This window comes from Drosophila ananassae, chromosome 3R, assembly GCF_017639315.1.
Source record: "Drosophila ananassae strain 14024-0371.13 chromosome 3R, ASM1763931v2, whole genome shotgun sequence".
NCBI lineage: Eukaryota > Metazoa > Arthropoda > Insecta > Diptera > Drosophilidae > Drosophila > Drosophila ananassae.
In genome coordinates, this window is record NC_057930.1 from 16,843,557 (window position 1) to 16,867,166 (window position 23,610).

At 44.4% G+C, this 23,610-nt stretch overlaps 6 protein-coding genes across 8 annotated transcripts in view; 4 read left to right on the top strand and 2 right to left on the bottom strand.

The window, feature by feature from the left end:
- LOC6497098 (angiotensin-converting enzyme) overlaps positions 1-5,640 on the top strand; it is a 43,312-nt gene extending 37,672 nt beyond the window's left edge. Inside the window, exons 8-9 of the mRNA XM_001962725.4 lie at positions 4,949-5,089; positions 5,158-5,640. Coding sequence (XP_001962761.3) covers positions 4,949-5,089; positions 5,158-5,467 — 451 coding nt within the window. The 3' untranslated portion in view covers positions 5,468-5,640. The remainder of the gene's footprint in view (positions 1-4,948; positions 5,090-5,157) is intronic.
- A 1,381-nt stretch (positions 5,641-7,021) lies between these two features.
- On the top strand, positions 7,022-12,260 carry LOC6497100. Of its 3 annotated transcripts, none has more exons than XM_044716317.1 (5): positions 7,022-7,674; positions 10,243-10,417; positions 10,471-10,588; positions 10,643-11,343; positions 11,414-12,260. In XM_044716317.1, the coding sequence occupies exons 1-5, from the start codon at positions 7,372-7,374 to the stop codon at positions 11,518-11,520; spliced, it is 1,404 nt and encodes a 467-aa protein (XP_044572252.1). In that variant the 5' UTR covers positions 7,022-7,371; the 3' UTR covers positions 11,521-12,260. The 3 variants fall into 3 exon arrangements, with proteins under 3 accessions (XP_044572252.1, XP_044572253.1, XP_001962756.1); XM_044716318.1 differs by having other exon boundaries at positions 10,643-11,347; positions 11,428-11,571; XM_001962720.3 differs by having other exon boundaries at positions 7,023-7,674; positions 11,428-12,258.
- Positions 12,261-12,989: 729 nt separating this feature from the next.
- LOC6497101 (tenascin) lies at positions 12,990-14,434 on the top strand. The gene is made up of 4 exons (XM_001962719.4): positions 12,990-13,225; positions 13,285-13,842; positions 13,900-14,103; positions 14,154-14,434. The coding sequence occupies exons 1-4, from the start codon at positions 13,047-13,049 to the stop codon at positions 14,410-14,412; spliced, it is 1,200 nt and encodes a 399-aa protein (XP_001962755.1). The 5' UTR covers positions 12,990-13,046; the 3' UTR covers positions 14,413-14,434.
- LOC6498414 lies at positions 14,349-19,212 on the bottom strand. Its single transcript, XM_044716220.1, has 6 exons — positions 18,845-19,212; positions 18,101-18,664; positions 17,462-17,962; positions 15,657-16,094; positions 14,820-15,356; positions 14,349-14,758 (listed from the first exon to the last, which is right to left on the bottom strand). Exons 1-6 carry the CDS (start codon positions 19,132-19,134, stop codon positions 14,449-14,451), a joined length of 2,640 nt encoding a protein of 879 aa, XP_044572155.1. The 5' UTR covers positions 19,135-19,212; the 3' UTR covers positions 14,349-14,448.
- On the bottom strand, positions 16,451-17,008 carry LOC116656001 (platelet endothelial aggregation receptor 1). The gene is made up of 2 exons (XM_032455043.2): positions 16,743-17,008; positions 16,451-16,687 (listed from the first exon to the last, which is right to left on the bottom strand). The coding sequence occupies exons 1-2, from the start codon at positions 16,907-16,909 to the stop codon at positions 16,489-16,491; spliced, it is 366 nt and encodes a 121-aa protein (XP_032310934.1). The 5' UTR covers positions 16,910-17,008; the 3' UTR covers positions 16,451-16,488.
- A 209-nt stretch (positions 19,213-19,421) lies between the features above and the next one.
- LOC6497102 (cell death abnormality protein 1) lies at positions 19,422-20,712 on the top strand. Its single transcript, XM_001962715.4, has 3 exons — positions 19,422-19,913; positions 19,982-20,524; positions 20,583-20,712. Exons 1-3 carry the CDS (start codon positions 19,594-19,596, stop codon positions 20,677-20,679), a joined length of 960 nt encoding a protein of 319 aa, XP_001962751.1. The 5' UTR covers positions 19,422-19,593; the 3' UTR covers positions 20,680-20,712.
- The last annotated feature ends 2,898 nt before the right edge of the window (positions 20,713-23,610 follow it).

Below are 23,610 nucleotides of genomic sequence, written 5' to 3' on the forward strand. Positions count from 1 at the left end.
ATGATATGCGTGCGCCGTGATTGACTAATCTTATTGTCTCACTCTGCCAGGCGGGAAAGACATTTGCATTTTCTATTGTCATTTCCAGATTCTACTTGGGCAATCCAACTCAAAACAAACATTTAGCGAGCGGTATAAGAAACTACTTTCCAAACTCCATAGTGTTTTCGTCATTTCCATTTTGTTTGAGTGGAGGTTGAACTAATAAAAACCCGGTGCTTAAGCTTTGTCTTATTGCCAATAAACAAAAATATCGAGAATCAGATATTTAACTATCAACTGAACTCTATTAGCTATCAACTTGGCAAACTAAATTATCAATTAACAAATATATTCTTAAAAGTTTTTGAATAAATCTACAGCTAGTAGAATACTTAGAAGGATAACACATCCATGTTTTCTAAATATTCTTTGCGTTTTATTAAAGGAAAACCATACAAAAAGAATTATTATAGGTATTCAATATTATATTATAAATAGTTTAAAGAATTAATTAAGATCGTCAACAATATCGAAAACTTCCAATAAAAGCAGTACCATTGAGCTCCCCATTCTTGTTATTTTTCCCCATAAAGCGGATATTCCCACTTTAAAGTTTTAATCGATAAGAGACTACATCGAGTAGGCCACTTTTACTTTTTTTACTCTGCACAAAATGTGTCGTTTTCTATGTTTGCCCAGATGGAACCGAACCAAGCCAGGCAGGCAGGCCAATGCAGCTGCCTGCCCACAACAACGAACGCTACAATTCTGTCAGACGGCGACGTTCGAGCCAAACGTATCTAACAGATACGCCGTGTGGCGTCTGGTGGATGCTTTGGTGCATGCATCGGTTGCAACATCGAATAGGTAGTCCGCCTTTCCTGCGGCAAGTTGCATTTCGGCTCTGGTTTCAGTTGGCTCTTTTATTTGCTTCTTGGCCTGCTCCGGTCGGATTCTCATGTTTGAAGTCGCCATAAATTGTGGTCAACCGATGCGACGTAATTCATTGATTATAACGACAACAATAACTGCAGTCTTCCCCAAGCTCCCCCTTTCTTACGGCCATGTGCATTTGCTGCATACTGATTTATGGCCAATTGTTCCGAGTGTGTTAATGTTTGGATGTTGTGACTCTGGTGCATGCTGTTGTGGTCTGTTTTCTGCCGTTTGGCCATGCGATTGGCTTCCGAATATTCCAAAGAGACCCAAAATTAGCCAAATATAATTAAGGCTTATTAGGGCCCCAAGTCGCTGGCGGTCGGCGGCAATCCTCACTTACTCATTCACTCACTTCTGTGGCATGCGATAATTCACACAACGAATCCGAAGCTGTTGGGAAACTGTCTGGGAAATTTCTACAATAAGAAAAATACATTTTTACTTAAATGTTGTAATGCAAAGACTGCAAATGAAGTCATAAAGATATGTTATATTAAGTGTGCAATTCAGGGAATAAATATCTTCAAAACCACCTGCTTGGCCTCCTAATTTTTTTGGCATCCATCATCATTTCATTTCGATTCGAGTTGCCTTCCAAGCCGCAAAAGTTTACAACTTTATGCCCACGAAAGCCCACCAGAGGAAAACATATAATGTAAAATGATAAAAATACAAACTAAGCTCAATAGCAACCATAACAACTTTATGGCAATTCGAAAAGGAATTAGATCAAGTTCGCTGCCACGAGTCTGGGTTGCCTCGAGTGAATTGTCTGGCGATTTGGTTCGGTAGATTATTGATTTATGCGCACGGATCTGGCGGACAATCGCGACCACCGCCAACTAAAGTGCTCTCGAATTAAATGCTAATTAGGTTCGAAAACGCGGATCTAGAACAGCCAATAATGATATAATTAAGACTAGAATTAAATGGAATTGTATTTTGTTTAGCCGCTAATGTATCGGAATTGGGTTGCAAATGGCAGCGGAATCCGAGTCCGAGTCCGAATCCGAATCCTAAACTGAAACTGAAAGTGCATTGTGCAACGCACTGAATCGCCGTCCACATAAACATCAATTTGAACTCTATTTATGGCCAAGACAAAAAACCGGACCGACTTCTCGAAGCTTGTCTGTCCGAGTTGGACGCGGACTGCATCCGCAAAGTTTCTGAACGAGAAGAGAAGGAAAAAAATACCGTCAAGCTGAAAAATAAAATAAAACTTGGCCATCTGAGTTAGATCCAAGTAGCGATCTTTAAAGGAAGCCGTTGGCCATTTGTTGTCGTGGTCGCCTTAGTTTGTTCAAGCCACAAGCCGATGGCGCTTAAATGATTTGCTGGCCAGGAGAGCGGTGTGGTCAACAGGGCGTATGCCTAATGGACAGGCGGATTGGCTTCGCTTCGACATCGGGCTGGCCACGTTTTCTGCACACAGTTTTTTATTTTTTTGGCATTTTGACATATCAAGTGAAAAACTTAAACGATTTCCGACAAGTAACCAGTTTTCTTGCCATAGTTTTCTTTATTTTTTTGTGTTCCAGGTGAAGTACATTACAAATGCGCATACATTTTGACAATATTTGAATAAATCTAAGTCTTTTTTGGAGCGGGAAGAGTAATTAATGAATTTCCTAATGAAATCAATTTGTCATCGATCAGAAGTTTAGATAATAGAAGCTGGCGTTGTATTTAAAATAGTTAGAGGCGACGAGGACGTCATTTGTCTATGGAAAGTATTCTTATGATTTATATATTTGGAGCCTAATTAGTGTCTTTCTGGTTCCATTTCATTACAAACTTGACCCGTTTACCCCTGATGAACATGCTCAAGAAAGTCAAGGTCAGTCCGCAACAACAAGAAACTCCAAAAAATGTGTAAGCCATATAAATGAGCCACCGTCCAAAGTAATTTTCGCTCCGCCAAGCGAGACAATAAGAAAAGGTATTTGCCATAACCGTAGCCACATTAACTGCAAATTACAGGGCAAATGCGAGCTTGTCTTGAGAGTATCCCCCGAAACGATTCAATGCATTCGTGGATCCGTCAGTAGATCAGTCAGTCAACTGGTCAGTGGACATTGAACCACTTTCGGGGCATGGCTAGCAGCTACTACATGTAGAAAACACACCAGCGGCCTGAACTGAATCGATCTAGAGGCAGTACAACCACCAGTGACCTCAACCAGTGACATTCACATCGGTTGGAAAAATTGAGTTGGAATTAAATTATAGCTAAAACTAGAAATCTATAAGTATACCATATGTGGATAACTGGAGTATGATCACTAATCAACCTCCAATGAAAATTCATGGTTGCTTTCCTTGAGTCCGACAGACCCTCAGTATCGTTGTGCAAGAAGTTTGTCGCTCAAGTCTTTGGATTGCCCCCGACAGAAGCCGAAATGTCAATTCCGATCAATTGCCTGCTTAGGGGAAGACAATCATCGACAGTTGAACCGATCGGGCCGGTCGACAATTGGCCAAATGAATGGTTGGCGATGAAACCCCGAAAACCGATCATTAGCAGCTATCGCATAAACGACATCGCTCATACGCCCCGCGGCAAAACTCAAATAACTGAACTCGCTTTGTGGTCTCGGAAAATTAAAGATTTTTCGCATATTTTTCACTGCATCTGTGGGCTCGAGCACATGTTCCACGTCCGAGACGTTGAAAAGAATTTTCGCAACATTTAATTTTAGCACAATACAGCAGTAGCAGCACCACCAGCACCAGCACCACAAGCTGCAACAAAAATTGGACTAATTGCCGACAATGTTGGCTCTGATTGACTGGACCAAGACTGCTAACCCCGTCATCGTTTTGGTCTCGGACTGGCCGAGTGTTTGATTGAATGATTGAACGAATGGCAACCGTGGAGGCACTGGCAGACACAGCTGCCTAATCCCTGTTATTGGGTCATGTCGCGTCGTCTCTGGGAAAATGTGGCGACGATGTGGCAATGTGGCAACCGCTGCCAAGTGCCAAAAACATAACACACCACACAGTCAGCCAGTAAGCCAGTAAGCCAGGCCATGTTGCAGTTGCTATAGTTAGTGCCTTAGCTTTGCTGATGCACTTAACGGCGCTCTGGCACGTTGTTTCCACGTCTTGGGAGTCTAGCAGCCGTGATCGAACATTGTGAAAAGTGAGCATTAAAAATGCCATTTTTTCGTAGCCCAGCTTGCAACATTCTCGATGGTAAACGGAGGAATGTGTGAAGCTGGGGGAGATGGGAATCGAGGAGTCTGAGGTCGTGGTTCAACGCCTCAACAAGATCAGCTGGGAATCCCCCTCACGGAAGGCCAGAAACAAAAGCGCGGCCGGCTCTTTCCTTTCATTTAGGAAGAAACCAAAATAAACAAAACAGAGAACGAAAACCATTAGTTGAACTTGTTCTTGGGGCTCAGCTGGTTATAAGTTATTTATGCTAAAAAAATCCCCGAATATCTGCTAAAGTATTGCATAATTACTATAAATCACTACAGTTGGCCGATGAGTTGGCAAAACTCTTAAAATAGTGTTTCTAGTGAATTTTAATATTATATTTGGACTTTTGAAAGAAAACTAATGCGCTGACGGTAAAACAAATTCGAATTATCTCTTGAATAATTGCTACTTGATTGCGCAGCCGTCGCAATAAAAATAAAAATACAATAAAAATGCCATAAACATAAATGTGATTAAATGAGCATAAAGCAAATGGCAATTACAATACCACAAAACTTGACTTTTGCATGATTTCGAAACTGCAAGAGAACGACTTTGGTTGTCCGCTGTTTTGATTTGCTTCAGTTTAAGGCTTCAACTGGAGCTCGACCTTGAGCCAGAATGCAAAACGAGCAGCCAGCTCGACTGCACTGTAGTACACAGGCCAAAACAGCACTAACAACATGAGCTGACTCAGCTCGCAACTCTCACTCGAGTCTATTGACAATTTTTACGCTGGCCAAGAAGCGTGACCGCAGAGCCAGTCTTAGCCTCATTTGATTAATCGTATTAAAGCCATATTTCCGTTCGCTTGCAGGTACTTTTTCTCCACGGTTCTGCAATTCCAAATCTATAGAGCCATGTGCCGGGAGGCGGGGCAGTATATCCCGGGTGATCCCCGGAAGCCCTTGCACAAGTGCGACGTCTACCGACAGCCGGCAGCCGGAAACCTACTCAAGTAAGTCAAAGAAATAAATATTTTATAGAAATATTGCTAAACTATTGTCCCTCTTTCATTTCCTGCAGAAAACTCATGTCCAAGGGCGCCTCCCAGCCATGGCAAGAGGTCCTCGAGGAGACCTTACAGGAAGGACGACTGGATGGCACTGCCCTGCGGGAGTATTTTGCGCCTCTGGAGGAGTGGCTGCGGCAGGAAAACCTCCGCACCAATGAGTATGTGGGCTGGAACTACGATGGCGATTATTGTAAACGCAGCATCGAAACCGCTGGCCTTCAAGTCTTTGGTGGCTACTACAACAGTGCCCAGGAAACGGGCCCATACCTGCATCTGCTGGTCCTTTCGATCTGCTTTTATTTTAGATTTAATTTTGTATGAAGTATCAGAACCTAATCAGCCAAGAATCTGTTGGAAATCAGTCAGTCCAAATGTTGTTCCACTTACCACTTCCGCTTTTTCAAGTTGCACCTATAACCGAGTTGAACTTGAATCAATGCCAAAAAATACACACACACAATTCTAAAATTAAATAAACGAATACTAAATAACAACAAAAGCTGAAATGCAAATCTGACAAATTGCCCGACTGGCGGCACCCTAAAAATTGCAAAAGCGAACTTATGGGGAGTTCTCGAATAGGGGATACCGTGGGATGAGCATTCAAGACTATAATTATATTGATAATAATAAGTTTAAGAAAGTGTTTTTTATCGGCAAGTCATAAACTTGATTTAAACACCTTTTTTGTAGATTTTAAAGGTTCTGGCAAGCACTCGGACTGAGCTTACTCCTTCGAGTGAAACCAGTACCCAAATGGGCGGCGATTAAGGGGGGTTTTGGACAACTGAGTGCAACCCATGCGGGTCATTGGAACTCCAGCGTCGCACGCACATTGCTCACTCATTTGTTGGCTTGCCGCACCGATGTTGTTGCTTACAATTTAATCAAATAAAATAAACTCGCTGCTGCAGAGCTGCTGCAATTTCATAGTTGTGCTTTTGTTTTTCTCTTTATGACTTTTTTTTTTGCTGCAGCTGTCGCCCCTGCTGCGGTGGCCGTTGGCGGAGTACCCAACTGGTTTTATTATATTTTTTTTTGTGTGTGTAAATTGTATTTAATAAATTGCAGCCACCACGACAGCAACAACATCTTCAGTGTAAACAAGACAATCAGCACTTGCGTGGGCTGGGGGTGGTGTCTGGTCATCCCAGTGTCATTGTTCTAAAGTCTGTCTAAGAAATAAGACACTTTGGCTAAGTGAGCTGGGTGAGCTTGAGTGAAGACGACCATTCTGCATATTTACAATCAACTCAAGCGACGAAGCTGCGCTACGACATAAATGCTTCAAGTCCAGATAAGTGGGTTTGATGATTAATAATAACAGACTATCTAACTGGTGTCGACTTGTATGTCAATTCCAGTTGACGTTTGATGGGATTAACGATATTTATGTTTATTAAATCACCTCAAACGTGGGAATTATGAACTCTTCTGAGTATATAATATTTGAAAAGATTTTGTTTACTGCCAATTTTCAGATCAACAAGTTCTTGGTGGGCCGAGAAAAGCGCAAAGCAGTTCGAAAACAAAAACAATCAGGTTTTCGCCCCACAATGACAGCAACACAGCAGCATGTTAAGGACATGATCAACATTTCAATTATATGCAATCATCGCCCTCGTTGGGTGAGATTGCTCTGGGGAGTTGAGTTTCGTTCACTTGCAGTGGAGACTTTTCTGACTGTGTGCCAGTATGTGTCTGTGTGCTTTACATTTCACTTTCGCTTTGTAGAATTTAGTGCACAGTGCGTGCTTCCGCTCTCCGATCTCAAGTTCCCTCTCTACCCCGGTCGGCCTTTATTAGCTCGACAGCAATTTGCAATGACAACTGTATTTTGTTGTTGCTATTAAAGTGATTTTGTTTTTATTATTTTTTTTCCAAAAGGAACATTCGGGTGAGTAACAGAATCATCGTCAAATGGGAAACAGTTTTCACGAGACTCGCGATCCAAGCGTACACGCAGCGGAAATCAAGCGCTGCCCATTCTTAACGACCAAGAATTTTGGGGAGAAAGTGTCTATTTTTAGTGTCTACATATAGTATAACTATATTTTTAATAATATTAAATTTTTACAGTGAAATTAAAAATCTGTGAAGGACTTTTAAGACTTGCAAGTGTTGCCTTTGATGAAAATAAATATTAAGTCTGTTAATTGTAAAAAATGATAATGAATAGGAATAAAATCTAAAATCATAATCAAATCAAAGCAAAAGACACCAAAATGATGGCACAGAGATGGTCGGAGAGCCTAATCCTATGGCTGGCTTTATGGATACCACTGGGATCCACTGAGAACAGCAGCCTGCGCGTCAACACGAATGTGAAGGACATCGAGGCTGGGGCCAGGACCTTGGCTTCGATTCAGGGCCCCGGAAATATTTGCATACGCGAGGAGCCCTACGTCGAGCAGATCCAGATCCCGGAGATGCAGCCCGTGCGCGTGCGCACCTCCAGCTGGTGCATGGAGATCCCGCCAAGGTGCGCCACATACAAGACGGAAATGCGCGAAGTGATGCGGGTCCAGGTGAGTTGCCAAATGGTCGCCCTGCTAAATGGTCGCAGGTGTTCCGCTGCCGGCTCTGCCTTTGCGGGAATCCGTTACGTCACTGCCATCTAGTGGCAACACCTTCGCAGTGGGCATTTGGCCGTATTCACCATCTTGGGGAGCCTGCGCCACAAACCTGATTTCGATTTGCCCGACCAGGAAGCCGCTCACCAAGCTACCCATAAATTGGCCTGATTCGATGGAAGCCTTTGATTGCTTTTCCCGTATATACCGTTCGTTTTATGGGTTCTGTGGCTAAAAAGAGCTACGAAAAACTGAAATAAATTGCGCAATTCTTGCGGCGCTGAGACTTATTTCCTCTCCTTCAGCAATGGAGAACGGAAGTCGTTCGAGTTTCATTTTTTTTGGCAGCTGCCTCGAAGCCGTAGGAGCTGCACTTCGTTCAACTTTGATTCATGCGACCGGTTTTGACCCGAAACATCTCTGCGCATAAGTGGCGGCACTAAGTGTCCTTGGCTGCTAAACTTCTTGAACTACTGGGCACCTGTGGCGTATACGTAATGTCTCTGAAGTGGAAACTCTAGACTTGGGGGATGCGCGAAGTGGGATTACCCTTAAGTTATGGGTTAGATTGGTTTTTATCTATTTTTAAATAACAAAATAGACATTAAATAAACGAATTCGATTTATTTAACTTATTAATATATTAAATTTGAATGAAAAGATTAAGGATTTGAAAAGTTGAGTAATATAAATTAGTTTTGAAGAAGATTGATGATGGACACACATATTTGATTTTTTGCCAGTAAACCATAATTAATTTTAGGCAATTCTTCGCAAAACCATTTAAAAACCCGAAATACCCGCGGTCTTTTCAGTTTAAGCTTCGCAGAGGGAAAACCGAGAAAAACAACCGCAATGGCCAAGTGTTGACCAAGCACGGCCAGAATCCGGTTGCAGCCGTTTGCTCCAAGGGGTCTAATCAGGCTCAGCTGGTTTTGTTTTTTATTTCCATTTTTTTTTTAAAGCCTAGCTTATTTATTTATTTTGCCAGTTTTCGGCGCATGGGGGGTAGGCAGAAATAATTATGTCATGGTGTCAGTGATGGAAAGTGCAAATGAAAAGCGGAAAATCCAGCACTTATGGCCGGCCTGCCTAGGTTGGGTAGATAGGCTGGATCGGACCGATCAGCGGCATTAAGAGCTCCACTTGTGCGCGGCGACTTGATGCCATAGCTGTTGACACACTTTCGATTGCATCACTAAACAGTTGCAAGTTGCTAGAGTCGCCATAGCCATCGCCATCGTCGTGACAAGAGGCAGCCAGTTTTGGCTTAGTTTATATATTTTTTCACTTGGTTTCGTGTCTAATGATTTGTGCGCGTCGAGATCGACTTCGTTCGGTGGCTGGCTCGAATTAATTTCATAATTATTTTAATTGGAGCTCTTGGGTCTCCTGTGTGCTTTGTGACAAGGTGTTTGCGGAGAATCGCTATTTAATGGGTTGTTCCCCAAAAAAACATATTTCACCGCAAGTCGCAGATAGTTTCTAACCCTGCAACAGTGTTTTTGGCCTACATTCCTGGCGATTTTTGCAAACGCCTCTGACGATTTCTTGGCCAACACTTGCTTATGGTTTTTGGTCAGAAAATGCTGCCACCAATTCGCCAATTTCGTTTAATTAATTAACATTTACATGATCGCAAGGAGAAGTTTGGGCCGGAGTGGGCAAACACGTTTAATTCAATCTATGTTTGAAAATGTAGTAATTTTAGCCACAAAGTGCGGAAAGATTTTCGACAGATTTTCGAAATTATATAAAGAGAATATGTCACTGAAACTGATTGATGGACACAACCCAACCACATAGGCGGGAGTGAGGCAATGGGCCAGTAACTAGAGGGGATTCAATTACCATTTCAATTACTACTACTAAGCCATCCATAATTATGCAGACACAATGAATCAGAAGTAAAAACTCGAATCGAATTTCACTGTTTATATTAAAATTTCCGCCTTTTTCATTCGTGTGGACCCTGCTCATTTGTATGAATGCTGGTAGATTCAGATACAGATACAGACTCAGTTATCCAGATACAAATTCATCAGCTTCGGCATCAACCTCATCGCTGAACAATGCGTAAGTCAGGAAATGAAATGGGAGTGGGACCCAATCTCTGCAAATAAGTGTGTGAAGCTGGAATGGCATTCAGTTATCCACTTAAATTGGCAACTCAAGGGGTGTGTGTAATTCCAAGGCAGTGCCCTTTGTCCAAAGACCCACAATATTCTCCAGTTTAATTCTGTAACTGTCAAGATCTGGTCCATAGTCCACTGCCTCCCAGGGGCAGCCGCATATCACAGAGGCGTTGACAGTCATAATCGAGGGCTCTTGACAAGTTTATCCAATTAACGAACTCTCACAGTGAATCTCATCCCTCTTCAGACCTAAAGATCAAAGAATTGTTCACGGAAATGGAAAATTTCTTCAAAAAAGTAGCATATTTTTCGGCGCGCTGTTTCTATTGAAGCTCATGTGGCATACTTTTCGCATTTAAGCTTTTCCTTAATTTACATTTTTTTTTAGAAACTAAACAAAACGCGAACTGTTCGTTTTTGCTGTCAAGGCTATGAGGGAAACCTCTCCGATAGCCAGGCCACCTGCAAGCCCATTTGCAGGGGAGGATGTGGGCGTGGCAGCTGCGTTATGCCGGAAATTTGTAGCTGCGAGGAGGGATATGTTGGCAAGCACTGCACCCAGCGTAGGTGGTTTTTACTTTTTAACTTTATTTATACTAAATATTTTAATCTAAAGGCTGTGACCACGATCGCTGGGGCTTGGATTGCAAGAATATCTGTCAGTGCCAAAATGGAGCTGCCTGCGACAATAAATCTGGCATATGCCATTGCCTGGCTGGTTGGGCAGGGCAATTGTAAGTTGCATCACAACCTGCCTAGCATAATCTTATGTTCCCAACTTGTTTCAGCTGTGAGCAGCCCTGCCCTCAAGGAACCCATGGTATCATGTGCCGCAAGGTCTGTGATTGTGACGAGAAGCCATGCAACCCGCAGACCGGAGCTTGCATCCTGCACGATCACCAGCCGGAGTTGAATGTCAGCCACGTTATCGTGGAAACGGTGAACTCCACGCTGGAGAAAATGGGCATTATTCCGCGACCCGTCACCCCAAGTCCCCTCCCAGAAGTCATTGTAATCAAGCAGCCGGCGGGCCAGGAAGGTGGCCATCACACGCCCAAGATTATTGTCCATCAGTCTGGCAGCGAACTACTCGAGAATCTTCACACTTCTGCCGCTGGAATACCAGCTCCAGAGGTCATCCACGTCATAACCAACGGTATCACCTCGCCGCAGGAGCATCTGGCCGGATTTTCCGGATTGGATACCAACACCAGCCAAAAGGGGGCAGTCGATCCACAAACGGGGGTGGTGACTACTCTGGTGGTCATCATGCTGCTCTTGCTCTTCGCTATTGCAGCTGGCACGTTGTATGTGTTCCGGAGGTATCACCACAAGGACTCTACGGTTTATAACTCCAATGGGGTAATGAAGACACAGTCTTCGAATCCGGAGGTCATCCTCACCGAGGCCTCAGCCCTTGGAAAGAATTTCCACGAGCCCCTTCCGGAGCCACCCATAATATTTGCGGTCTCGCCGCAGTCAAACGATGGTATGTAAGTGTCTCCATTGACCGTAAAATATCCGGGAGCTCGCGGTGTAGTAATTCGATTAACACGTAGCCATTTTTAAACAGCTCCAGCTGAACTGTACGACACTCCCAGCAATAACTCGTCAATTAAAACACCGCCTTATGCTTATGCTAGGAAGGAGTCTCTTTACTCGGTGATCACTCCCAAGTCTCGCAAGGGCAGCCTGGACTCGCACCTGTACGATGAGATCCGCTACCATCAGCAGCACCACCATCAGCATCACCAACAGCATCAGCAACGAAGCCATCAAGGTCAGCACTCCACCACCGCCTCGGCCTTTCTGCCGGCCAGACCACCTTCGATGCCACTAGGTGACCAGTTTGCCGGCGGAAACCACCAATCCCACCAACGATCCCACCACGTGACCCACTTGATTATACCCCCACAGAATGCAAATTTCCTCCAGGTACCCGCTCAAATCACTGCCAAGAGAATAGCTCACCTCTGAGCACGGGTGGAGCATTTTCCGTAAAATTTTATTATAGTGTCTCTCAACACGATATGGTTTCCTGTAGATCCCATTGTTCCAGCTTGATGAAGTGTACAAATCTTTAATATTTTTCAACGATGCACAATACGATTTAATTAAAATACTCAAGTTGACTTTAATCTCTTTATATATTTTGAAAAACTATCAAGTATTATTAAGTTCTATGTTTATAAAAGTTTACGAGGTAGAATAGAATATGTAAATATAAGATATATTTCATATAATATTTAAATATACAGCATGGAAAATATAATTCTTAAAAACCATAACAAAACTCTATTACTTAAATATTATATGATGTTCGGTTGTTATATTTATAAGCTAAGAACCATCCGAAGATCACAAAACTTAGAACAAGTACAATTAGTCCGATAACAGATGTGGGTGAAAGGTTTATAGGCTTGTGTTTTTTTCCGCAGTTTTTGCAGGTTCCATAGTGTTGGGTATTGTTGTGGGAGCTATTTTCGGCAATTTCAAAATCATTAAAACTAATAATTTCCCGCGTTTTTCTTGAAAGATTTGAACGGTTTTGCTTATGAACCAAGGTGCTTCCAGTTAGGTTGGTACTTTTCTCACTCGTTTGAGACCCACAAAGAAAATAAGTTGCAAATTAATATTGCACCACAACAAAAAGTTACAGAAATTCATATTTTTATTAAAATTAAAGCGTGTTGGTTCGATGAAAGATGGACATCTACTGAATAACTGAAAGCCAATTGACGTATGTACTCCGTGGCCCACAATAATAAAAAGTAGACTCAAGGGACTCCTTTTATTCCCTTAAGGGAATAGTGGCTTTTTCAGCTCATACTTGCGCTCATTTCATTTCATTGTTTATTAGTTGAATATTGTTTATTTATAAATTCAGAAAAACAATCTTTGGGGGAAAACCCCAAAGGCCAATCTTATCAGAGTTCAATCAGAACAATATTAATTTTAATAAAAGGTGATTTAGGTTTACTTTTAAGCACTGACCATTGCCCAATTGTACAATTTTTAGATGTGCAGTACAACTCTTCTCTAAAAATGCACAACTCTCTTGAGTATTTTGGGATCGTTTTCCGAGAACGAGTGATGCTGGAGCTGATAAGACCGCGTAATTAAATTTAAATCCCGAAGCAGCTCGCTCATTCGCGCCACGACTTCGAAGCGAGAAACTATTATTAAAACGACATGCATTTTTGTGGACCGTCTCCGGTTGTGCTAATTGCGCTACTTGAACTGCTGGCGGTCCCGGCTCTCAGCGAGTCGGAATCGACGGAACTCTACGGAGATATTGTTATTCCCGGAGAGTTCGAGTCACTAAGCTTGACCCGCGAACGCCAGAAGCATCTCTGTCAACGAGAGGTGCCGTAAGTAAAATGGAGCCCTGGCTTTCAAAAAATGTTGAGTTGATATTTACTTTATTTAGTGTTGTGTTTTTTCAAACGGATAAGGACTTGATGCCGCGAGGGAATGGCTCCTCCATTTTCTACCACCGCATAGAGGTCTGCTGCGAAGGATATCGAAGGGATCAGTACTCCAAGCGCTGTGTTCCGGACTGCTCGCAAAGTTCGCCAGATAACTGCCGCAATGGCTTCTGCCGAAGTCCGGAACACTGTGAGTGCTTCCCGGACTTTGTCCGCAACGAATATGGCGTCTGCATTCACACCTGTCCGATTGAATGCCAGCACGGTCGATGCTACCTGAACGGCACCTGTGCCTGCCACCGAGGCTTCGCCCTGGACCAGGAGACCCGTCTCTTCTGCCGACCGCAGTGCTCCAAAGCCTGTGGCACGCATGAGACGTGTGTGGCACCCGGGGAGTGCGAGTGTTCCCCCGGATACAGGCGCACTCCAGATCTGGGATGCCAACCTGTCTGCGCCCCGGACTGCGGGTACGGCAAGTGTGTCGCCCCCAATCAGTGCGAGTGCTTCGCGGGATTCATAAAGCGTCCCCAGCGCAATGTATGCGAGGCAGAGTGCTACATGTATGTATAGACGGTTTTGGAAGCACTGCCTTAGTATCCATCAGGCTTATTTCACAGAAATTGTGAGAACGGCTTTTGTGAGTCGCGGTACAAGTGCCAGTGCCGGGAGGGCTATCGCTACGACCTGAACACCACCAGCTGTTTGCCGGAGTGCATCGAAAACTGTGGCCATGGAAATGGAGTTTGTATTGCACCCGGAGTATGTCGCTGCTTTGAGGGATACGAGGCACATGGCACGGAGTGCCGCCCCAAGTGCGACAGGTTCGTGAATAATGCTAGAGATTCCCAAATATTTATTTTATTTTATGCAGGTCCTGCGGGAAATATGGACGTTGCCTGGCTCCAAACATATGCGGTTGTGGACATACAGAGCAGCATTGCCTGAATGGAAAGTGTGAATCAGGAGACCACTGCCAGTGTCCTCCAGGAGAAACGCACTTTGTAGACCGGTGTTTGGGACCCAACCAACTGAACCATCAGTTGTCCACCAACGAAAAACGAAAGCATTTCAACCTACAGTTGGGTCACGAGTTTAATGCTTTGATCGGACGCCTCTTTAATCTTGTTTAAGACAATATATAATTATAATTGATTGCATTTTTTGATTTAGAGGGCCTGGCAGGTCTGGCGGCCTTTGATGCCGCTCTTGATGAAGCCGGGACGGCAGATGCAGAAGTTCGGGGCACTGCAGAATCCATTTTGGCATCCCAGGGGGCAGTGGGGCTGACATATGTTCCGCTGAATAGTGTCCTTAATGTAGCCGGGCTTGCAGTCGCACTGGTTATTTCCCACACAGATTCCATTGAGACAGGGGATGTCGCACTTGGGCTGGCATTCGGCGGTCTTACGATCCCACTCGAAGCCGGTGGCGCATTCGCACACATCCGGGCCAATGCAGCGTCCGTTCTTGCAGGGTCTGGTAAGGAGATACAGGTGAAATGGTTTCGTATCTAGTACCATAAGATCAATTCACTTACATGGTGCATACGGGCTCGCAGCGTCCATCTATCTTTTGGTAGCCTATGTTGCAGCTGCACTGACCGGGGGCCGTGCACTTTCCGTTCTCACAGCTATCGCACACCGGCTCGCAGCTTCCGTCCGCCGCCTGGCGGTAGCCCTGCAAGCAGGCGCATTTGTTGGGGGCCACACAGTGTCCGAAGGCACAGCCCGGCTTGCACTCCGGCTGACAGTACTTATGGGTCACCTGTTCCAGGACATATCCCTCGCGACACTGGCACTCGTTCCGTTCGTCGCACACCCCGTTGCCACAACCCAGGGGGCAGGTGGAGATGCACTTTCCCTCGGTGGTCCGGACATGGCCGGGAATGCAGACGCAGGTGTTCGGCGCCGTGCAGATCCCGTTGGGGCAGTCGTCGGCGCAGATTGGCTCGCAGCGGCGGTAGATGTGGGGATTCCTTTCGTAGCCGTCGCAACACACTTCGATGCGACTCATGTCGGGAGTGGTGCCGTTGCCGACGAACTTGTCTCGGGAGTTGCGAAGAAGGGAGGCAGTGCTGCGTAATGAAAAGTTGATAGTAAGTATTTCATATTATATTTTCACTATATTATTTCTCTACATGTACTATTTCAGAAATATATTATCGAAAACCTCAAGTAAAGGCCACGAATCTTATCGGAAAACTGCACAAATATAGTACATGTTTTTAACATGACGCACTTAATTATCAGCCCTGTGGAGGATGTCGAGGTCGTAAGTTCACTTATTTAATTGTGGCCTTGTTTTCGACTGCTCACCGATTCGGGCGATAATAATTTTCGGGTGGAACTATTGAAATGTTTGTTGAGGTACTTACGGAACTTCCCTGAAGCAGATTCCACTGGCCATGGCCGAGCGGGTTTTGTTGATGAACAAAGCCGTTTCATCCAAGATCTGGGGGGCACGGGTAACTGAAGGACTAATGGGCTGGACATAGTGACCGTAGAGGGGCGGCAGGGTGGAGGACTGGTAGGTCTCCGCCGGCACAAAACCCGCCGATCCCTGGCTGACGTGGTTCTGGGACTGCCAGTTGTAGGTGCTTTGGTTTTGGTGGTTCCATCCGTAGCTGGTCTGGTTGTAGCTACTCCACCCGTAATCGCTCGAATTGCCGGAAAGCTGGAGATTGCCAGATGGTGGCTGACGGGTCTTAATGCCAGCCGTCTTGAACTGGCCCTGGCCGGAGGCACAGATGGCCATCAGAGCTGCGAGAATCAGCATCTGATTTGATGACCTCATGCTGGTGATGTCGTTGGATTACGGATTACTTCTGAAAATTAACTTGGCGCCCACGCTCACGTCTGCTGGCGATTGCGGTTGCACTTCGACTAATCGACTGGCAATGAATGGGGAACTGTGGATCTCTCGGTCGCAAATCGCCTCCGGCGACCTCTTGCCCCGCCCCTAATCAGAACCCGCCGATGTATCAATGTGGGCTCCGCTCTCAGTCGCTCCAAGGCAGAAAGCAATTGATAATTTCTATTTGTGGTCAGTCGTAAATAAACAAACTTTTTTGAATGCCTAATGGGTATTTCCAAGAAAAGCTTAACAAATCTCGGTGTGTTCGGGTATCTCAAGACTGAGGTCTCTTACAAGTTTAAGCTACAGATGCACTCCATTTTATTTTATTTATTGAACTTTCTGAATTAATTTTATATCCGACACTTTCCATCTCTCCACAAATACCCCGGAGCACACTCACACCGACCAGGGGAGTAGCACAGTCCATTCGTGCAGTCCTCTTCGCAAATGGGCACGCATCTTAGATTCCTTGACGTCCCCTCATTCAGGTATCCATTACAGCAGTACGAAAACTGCCGCCTCCTGGAGTCCGGATTGATTGCCATCACGCTGTTTTTAAATAGAAATTTCAGCATTTTTCGAAAAAATTAATCGTAGTTCTTACTCTTTTTCGTCGTAACATATTCCTGAGGGCCGGTTGGCCAGAGTTTCACTCGACCATTGTTCTTCCACGGATTTTCTCCAAAACTGGCCCACTGCAGGAGGAGGCAGCTTGATGAGGCAGACCAGGCAGAATATAAGTAGGCTACCCACAGTGGATGTCAAGTGCATCTTCTCAGTATCTGGAATTACGAACGAGGTCGGGAGAAAACACGAGGCGAGGCCGGCCAACGTCTGTGATCTACTAAATTGTCGTCTGACTCAGGCTGGCTTCTGAGTCTATGAAGAAAGAAATTGTCTGAGTAGAGGGTATTTCGCTGACATAGGGGAAATAAATATATACAATGTTATACTTTAAGTTTCGAAAGAGCTATAGAACTATGTAGCCATATTCAACATTTATACTTAAATTTAAAAAGAAAGTATTTGAAGAAGCCATAAAAAATATGTAAATAAAAAAGCGTATTTTATTTGAATTCAAGTTTTCATGAGTCAATTTTAATTTAGGTTTAAATTTCCTTCATTTTTGGATTATATGGAAAAATAGAGTAAGCACCAGTTGCATTTCATTCTCCAGTTCCCCAGATATGAATATGAATATTAGCCTTCAGCTGACCCATTGATAAGCCCACAAAGATTGAGAAAAGTTTCAGTATTTATTAGAGTGTTTTCTTTGTGACTGTAGACGTGGGGGAGAAAGCAGCTCCCAGCTGCTTATCTCACAGCCACCACATGGAACTGTGCACGTTTTCAGAGCCGCCCAATCTGAAGTGTCGGCCCAGGAGTAGGTCAAATTCATGGATGAGGGAAGTGTTCACCCGGATGGGGTTCATCGAGGCGTATGTCGTAACCGTGTCGGGCGACATGCACTTGTCAATGAACCTTGTCTTGCCGGGCTCACATCGACAGCGTCCCTGGGAATCGCACAGTCCGAATTCACACTTTTGATAGGTACGGTCCGGTCCGGGGACCACGGCGCATCCGCACATATTGGGGGCAATGCATTTTCCGTAGTAGCCACATCCGCGATCGCATACAGCCTCGCACTTCTCTCGGTTCCGGACGTATCCGTTGAAACAACGGCAATTTCCCGGCGTAATACAGATTCCGTTATCGCAAAAGTCTCCGCAGTCCGGCAGGCAGCTGGTGGTATTCTCGTCGTAGCGATATCCATTTTGGCAAACGCACGTCGTCAGATTGGCACAGAAGCCGTTCTCACAACGCCTGAAAAGCAGAGTTCATTCATAATATCATAATTTAGTTTTAGTGATAACCAGAGTATGAAAACAAATGTGTTTGCAAGAAGGAGTTAAGTTACTTCATGATAAGCCAACAATGCCTTGGTTATCATTGTGGACTCACTTGTAGCAAATGCTCTCGCAGGAGGTGCCATTGGCGCGCTTTTGAAATCCCGGGAAGCATTCGCACTGGTTGGGGCCCACGCAGTGGCCGTATCCACAGTCCGGTATGCAAACGGGCTGGCAGCCCAAGGCCGAAGACTCCCGGAGGCCCCGGGCATAGCCCTCGGCGCACTCACACTTGCCCGGCTCTAGACAGATCTCGTTGTGGCCACAGGTCGTGTTGCACTGTGGCTGGCAGAAGCGTCGCGATCCGTCGAGCTCGTAGCCCCGATCGCAAAGGCAGGTGCCGTTGAGGAAACATCGTCCGTGAGGGCATCCCAGCGGACACGTGGGCACACAGTTGTTGCGGTAATTTAAAACAAAGTCCGTAAAGCACTGGCAAATGCCACCGGCCAGGCAGAATCCGTTCTCTTGGCAGCGATCTCCGCAGTCGGGGACGCACTTGCTCCAGTCGTACTCGTAGCGCCGCCAACCTTTGCAACACACCTCGATCACGTTGAAGTAAGGATTTGTTGTGCTGTTGCCCACGATTTTCACTTCCTTGTCGTACTGGAAGAACACGGCGCTAAAAGTGATATTGACTTTAAGGTTAAATTAGTTGTCGTTTTTAATTCCTAAAAATATGAAATACCATAAATGAGTATTAATAATAATAACCCTTTCATATACTATGTAGATTTGTGTTTCAAAATACATGCAGTGGTCGCGATATTTAACTTCAAACTTTTTTTCAACGCCCACTTACGGCACTTCCCGGAAACACTTGTCCGGATGCTCTCCCCGTCTTGGCAATGACAAGCCGTGCGGAATGATGTACGGCTTTCGGGTGGTGGATGTGGAGGAGAGTCGGCTCTGCTGAATGACCATCTCCCGCTGCAGCTCCCGCTGGCGTTGCTCCTCTCGCATCCGCAGCTGCTCGTCGATCTGGTGCTGCAACTGCTGCTCGTGAAGCTGCAGCTCCAGGGCGTGTAGCCAGCAGGCGAACAGGATCAGCAGTCCGGCGTGGATGACCAGTTGGCGCAGAAGTGGCGACATCTCCGGATGGGAACGATCTGGATTTGGTTGTGGTACTGAAGCGCTCAAGTTGTGATTGTTTACTGGGCTGGCGACGACGACGCAGTGGGGTCAGCCTTTAATCGCCGTCAGAGCCTAAGATAAGAGGGCTGGGTTTTTAATTGAATACGCAGAGAGATCCCCAAGTATGTCAAGTGGGAGAATGAACAAAATTATGTTTTATTACTAATTGCATTTAGGAATGGATCTTAAAGTATTTTGCATTCAAGCGGTAATCGCACGTCACAATATTCAGGGATTTTTTCCGCCTCTCCGTAGTCGCCGCTTTAAAAAAACCGAGCTCAGTCCGCTCTAATATTTTCAGAGCATTTAAAAATGTTGTATTGATAAGCTCTTAAGGCAGGGAACTCGCCTAACTCGAACAGTATTAGTATAAATTTAGCAAGCAAATTGTGAACACGATTCAAAAACAAATCACAAATGGGTCTCGTTAAGCTGATCATTTGTTTCAGTTTTTTCCTATTGATATTTGATGTTCCTTGTACCGCGGTGTATTCGCCAAACTATCAGGAATACGACCCCGCCCAGCGATATGGCCCCCGGAGGCCCGTGGGTCAGGAACAAAGCCCGTATGGTCGCGGCTACATGGAAAATCGACAGTTGTCGTACAACCGACCAGAAGGCGTTAACTTTGAAGACTCAAGAATATTGGATGAGCAGCCAACGAGTCGCCAGTATTTGATTCGAGAACATGAAACTGTTTCTGACAAGCAGAGGCACAAGTGCCGATTTTGGGTGCCGTAAGTTAACGAATAATTAATAACATATGCAAAAATAATTTAATTTATCCACATTTCTTATTTGAAAGGCCGGAGGTTGTCGACAAGTATCCCAACGCCACCATCACCCAGGTGGACAACAAAAACCGACTGTCGATGATAGAGGCCTGCTGTACGGGCTACTCGACTATTCGGCTCTTGGGGGTGACCGTGTGTCGTCCCAAGTGCGGGTGCCAGAACGGGAGCTGTCGGGCGCCGGGTGAGTGTGAGTGCTACGAGGGCTTCGTCCGGAACGACAACGGGGACTGCGTATTCGCCTGTCCGTTGGGGTGTCAGAACGGGCGCTGCTACCTCGACGGTAGTTGCCAATGCGATCCAGGCTACAAGCTGGATGAGAGCAGGCGCTTCTGCCGGCCCATTTGCAGCAATGGATGCGGCAGTAGTACAAGACACAACTGCACCGAGCCGGAGGTCTGCGGCTGCTCCAAGGGCTACCAACTAACGGACGACGGGTGCCAGCCCGTCTGCGATCCCGAATGTGGAATCGGAGGCCTCTGCAAGGACAACAACAAGTGCGACTGCGGATCAGGCTACAATCTTAAGGATGGGGTTTGCCAGGCTGATTGCTATCAGTAAGTAAATGTAATTTGCTTTTAGTTCCAGATTTACGACTGCCTATTTTTCTCACAGAAGGTGCTACAATGGAATATGTGTCAGCCGCAATCGGTGCATCTGCGATCCCGGCTTCACTTATCACGAACAATCGTCCATGTGTGTTCCCATCTGAACACTCGACCTTGCACACATCCTGCATTCCTTCGCCCCCAGTATATAAGTAGAAGTTCACGTTTAGAATTTTATTCTAATGCACTTCTTTTCTCCAATAACCTTTACCTTTTCCCCATCCAAAAACCATAAAAAACATTGAATGCTAATAATATTATTTTATTTTTAATTACTAATGTCTCTGTTTTGGAAAAATAAAAGTTATACCAATGAGACGCAAGTTACTTTTAAAGCATAAGCGACATAAGTTCAGACAAAAATATCTCGTTTTAAAAATTTTGCAGTTGGCTGTACAGGGGAATATAATTTTTTTAGGGGCTGTCTTTTTACTTTTATGGCTTTAAAAACTTTAAACATTAAAATTTATTGTAGAAAAACTCTCACGATCCCGGCCGCGTCTATAGAAAAATTAAGCCTGACCTCGCATTCTATTCCCCACTTCATAAACATTCCTAGACCTATAATATATATATATTTTTATACATAAAGCAACTAATATAGCAAAACCAACTGTGCCAAGAAACACAAATAACGCAGAATGTGCTTTTGCAGTCGTGTCAGAAGATTTAATCGGTTTCGGATTCGTGGATTTGGGAGGTTTTTGTGAAGATGTAGCAATTTCTTCAACTGCTACTAAACTATTATTCGACTTCGGACTCAAGTTCTGCTGTGTAGTTTTGGAAAAAATATTTGTATTATAAATATTCCCCTTAGTTATTGAATTTTCATGGGGCTTCAATATTGTCTTGTTGTAATGTTTCCCAAATATCATTTGTATTCTTGTTTGATTGAGGTTGATTAAATTCTGTGAGTTATTCTCTACATCACCTTTGGACGACGTTGAAGATATTGAAGATGTTGATATACCATAGCTTACATTCAAATATTTATGGAATACTAAACTGGAACGTGATTCCAGACTCGTAGTTTCGTTCTTAGTTGTTGAATTGGGAGATATAGAGTATGGTGATGTGCTTCCAAAAACTTTCTCGGTAGATGTTGAAAAAATAACATTTGTTGCACTTGAACCTGCAGTTATGAATTGGAGACTCATTTGCGATGGCGCTCCAACACTGAGTTGGGAAAGATTTTCAGATTTAGCATTATTTCCATCTGATACTAAGCTATTATTCGATTTCGGGCTCAAACTCTGCCGTGTAGTTATGGAATAATAGTACCCAGATTTGCGTAACACTGTACTTGTATTTGATTTCGGACTCGAACTCTGCCATTTTGTTATGGAATTAAAAGATGTAACGTTTAAGGATGAGGCTCCAACTATGGAAGAATTTTCATGAGGCTCCAACATGGTTTTATAGTAATATTTTTGAGATACCATTACTTTTGTTAATATTTGGATAAAGTTGATTAAATATGGTGATTTGTTTTTAAGAGCCCTTTGGGTGGATGTTCTTGATTCCACACTAGTCAATAAAGTGGGAGATGTAGAATACGGTAATGTGCTTCCAACAACCTTCTCGGTAAATGATGAAGAAGTACCATTGGTTGGATTTGGTACTGCAATTGAACTTGCAGGGGGTGATGGTTTCGGAATCGTGCGGTCGACCTTAGTTGGAGGATTGGCAGATGTGGTAGATGTTGGAGCCCTAGATGATGTTAACGTACTATTGCCTAAAACAGGTCCTGCAGTTTCACTTAATTCCGGAATTGGGGAGTCGTCCTTAGTTGCGGATTTCGGAGATTTAGAATATGGCCCTTCAGATGTGGAATTACGAGATGTAAGATTTTGTGATGAGGGTCCAACTTTGTCCACAGGATCTGCAGGATCTACAGGATCGATAAATGCAGTATTTGATTCTGGACTTCTGGCGACGTCCTCAGTTTTTGGTTCGAGAGGTGTAGAATAGTGTGATGTGTTTTCCACAATGTCGTGCGCTGTTGTGGAATTCTCTTTAGGAGTATTTTTAAAAAAATCTGGAGGCAGATTGATATGAGTAGCTCTAGATGATGTTGACGTACTATTGCCTACAACAGGTCCTGCAGTTTCACTTAATTCCGGAATTGGGGAGTCGTCCTTAGTTGCGGATTTCGGAGATTTAGAATATGGCCCTTCAGATGTGGAATTACGAGATGTAAGATTTTGTAATGAGGGTCCAACTTTGTCCAAAGGATTGGCAGGATCTACAGGATCGATAAATGCAGTATTTGATTCTGAACTTCTGGCGACGTCCTCAGTTTTTGGTTCGAGAGGTGTAGAATAGTGTGATGTGTTTTCCACAATGTCGTGCGCTGTTGTGGAATTCTCTTTAGGAGTATTTTTAAAAAAATCTGGAGGCTCATTGATATAAGGAGCTCTAGATGATGTTGGCGTACTATTGCCTACAACAGGTCCTGCAGTTTCACTTAATTCCGGAATTGGGGAGTCGTCCTTAGTTGCGGATTTCGGAGATTTAGAATATGGCCCTTCAGATGTGGAATTACGAGATGTAAGATTTTGTGATGAGGGTCCAACTTTGTCCAAAGGATTGGCAGGATCTACAGGATCGATAAATGTAGTATTGGATTCTGGACTTCTGGCGACGTCCTCAGTTTTTGGTTCGAGAGGTGTAGAATAGTGTGATGTGTTTTCCACAATGTCGTGCGCTGTTGTGGAATTCTCTTTAGGAGTATTTTTAAAAAAATCTTGAGGCAGATTGATATGAGTAGCTCTAGATGATGTTGGCGTACTATTGCCTACAACAGGTCCTGCAGTTTCACTTAATTCTGGAATTGGGGAGTCGTCCTTAGTTGCGGATTTCGGAGATTTAGAATATGGCCCTTCAGATGTGGAATTACGAGATGTAAGATTTTGTGATGAGGGTCCAACTTTGTCCAAAGGATTGGCAGGATCTACAGGATCGATAAATGCAGTATTTGATTCTGGACTTCTGGCGACGTCCTCAGTTTTTGGTTCGAGAGGTGTAGAATAGTG

What these genes read in the sequence shown, in the direction of transcription:
- LOC6497102 (XM_001962715.4), top strand. Translation starts at nt 19,594, where the DNA reads ATGGGTCTCGTTAAGCTGATCATTTGTTTCAGTTTTTTCCTATTGATA. An exon ending in AAGTGCCGATTTTGGGTGCC is followed by an intron (nt 19,914 to 19,981) that starts GTAAGTTAACGA and finishes CTTATTTGAAAG; the next exon opens with GCCGGAGGTTGTCGACAAGT. An exon ending in TGCCAGGCTGATTGCTATCA is followed by an intron (nt 20,525 to 20,582) that starts GTAAGTAAATGT and finishes TTTTTCTCACAG; the next exon opens with AAGGTGCTACAATGGAATAT.
- LOC116656001 (XM_032455043.2), bottom strand. Translation starts at nt 16,909, where the DNA reads ATGCACTTGACATCCACTGTGGGTAGCCTACTTATATTCTGCCTGGTC. An exon ending in ATATGTTACGACGAAAAAGA is followed by an intron (nt 16,688 to 16,742) that starts GTAAGAACTACG and finishes ATTTAAAAACAG; the next exon opens with CGTGATGGCAATCAATCCGG.
- LOC6498414 (XM_044716220.1), bottom strand. Translation starts at nt 19,134, where the DNA reads ATGTCGCCACTTCTGCGCCAACTGGTCATCCACGCCGGACTGCTGATC. An exon ending in CACAGTTCCATGTGGTGGCT is followed by an intron (nt 16,095 to 17,461) that starts GTGAGATAAGCA and finishes AAGTAATCCGTA; the next exon opens with ATCCAACGACATCACCAGCA. An exon ending in ATCTGCTTCAGGGAAGTTCC is followed by an intron (nt 15,357 to 15,656) that starts GTAAGTACCTCA and finishes TTCATTACGCAG; the next exon opens with CACTGCCTCCCTTCTTCGCA.
- LOC6497101 (XM_001962719.4), top strand. Translation starts at nt 13,047, where the DNA reads ATGCATTTTTGTGGACCGTCTCCGGTTGTGCTAATTGCGCTACTTGAA. An exon ending in TGCGAGGCAGAGTGCTACAT is followed by an intron (nt 13,843 to 13,899) that starts GTATGTATAGAC and finishes CTTATTTCACAG; the next exon opens with AAATTGTGAGAACGGCTTTT. An exon ending in TGCCGCCCCAAGTGCGACAG is followed by an intron (nt 14,104 to 14,153) that starts GTTCGTGAATAA and finishes TATTTTATGCAG; the next exon opens with GTCCTGCGGGAAATATGGAC.
- LOC6497100 (XM_001962720.3), top strand. Translation starts at nt 7,372, where the DNA reads ATGATGGCACAGAGATGGTCGGAGAGCCTAATCCTATGGCTGGCTTTA. An exon ending in GCGAAGTGATGCGGGTCCAG is followed by an intron (nt 7,675 to 10,242) that starts GTGAGTTGCCAA and finishes ATTTTTTTTTAG; the next exon opens with AAACTAAACAAAACGCGAAC. An exon ending in TGGCAAGCACTGCACCCAGC is followed by an intron (nt 10,418 to 10,470) that starts GTAGGTGGTTTT and finishes TTTAATCTAAAG; the next exon opens with GCTGTGACCACGATCGCTGG.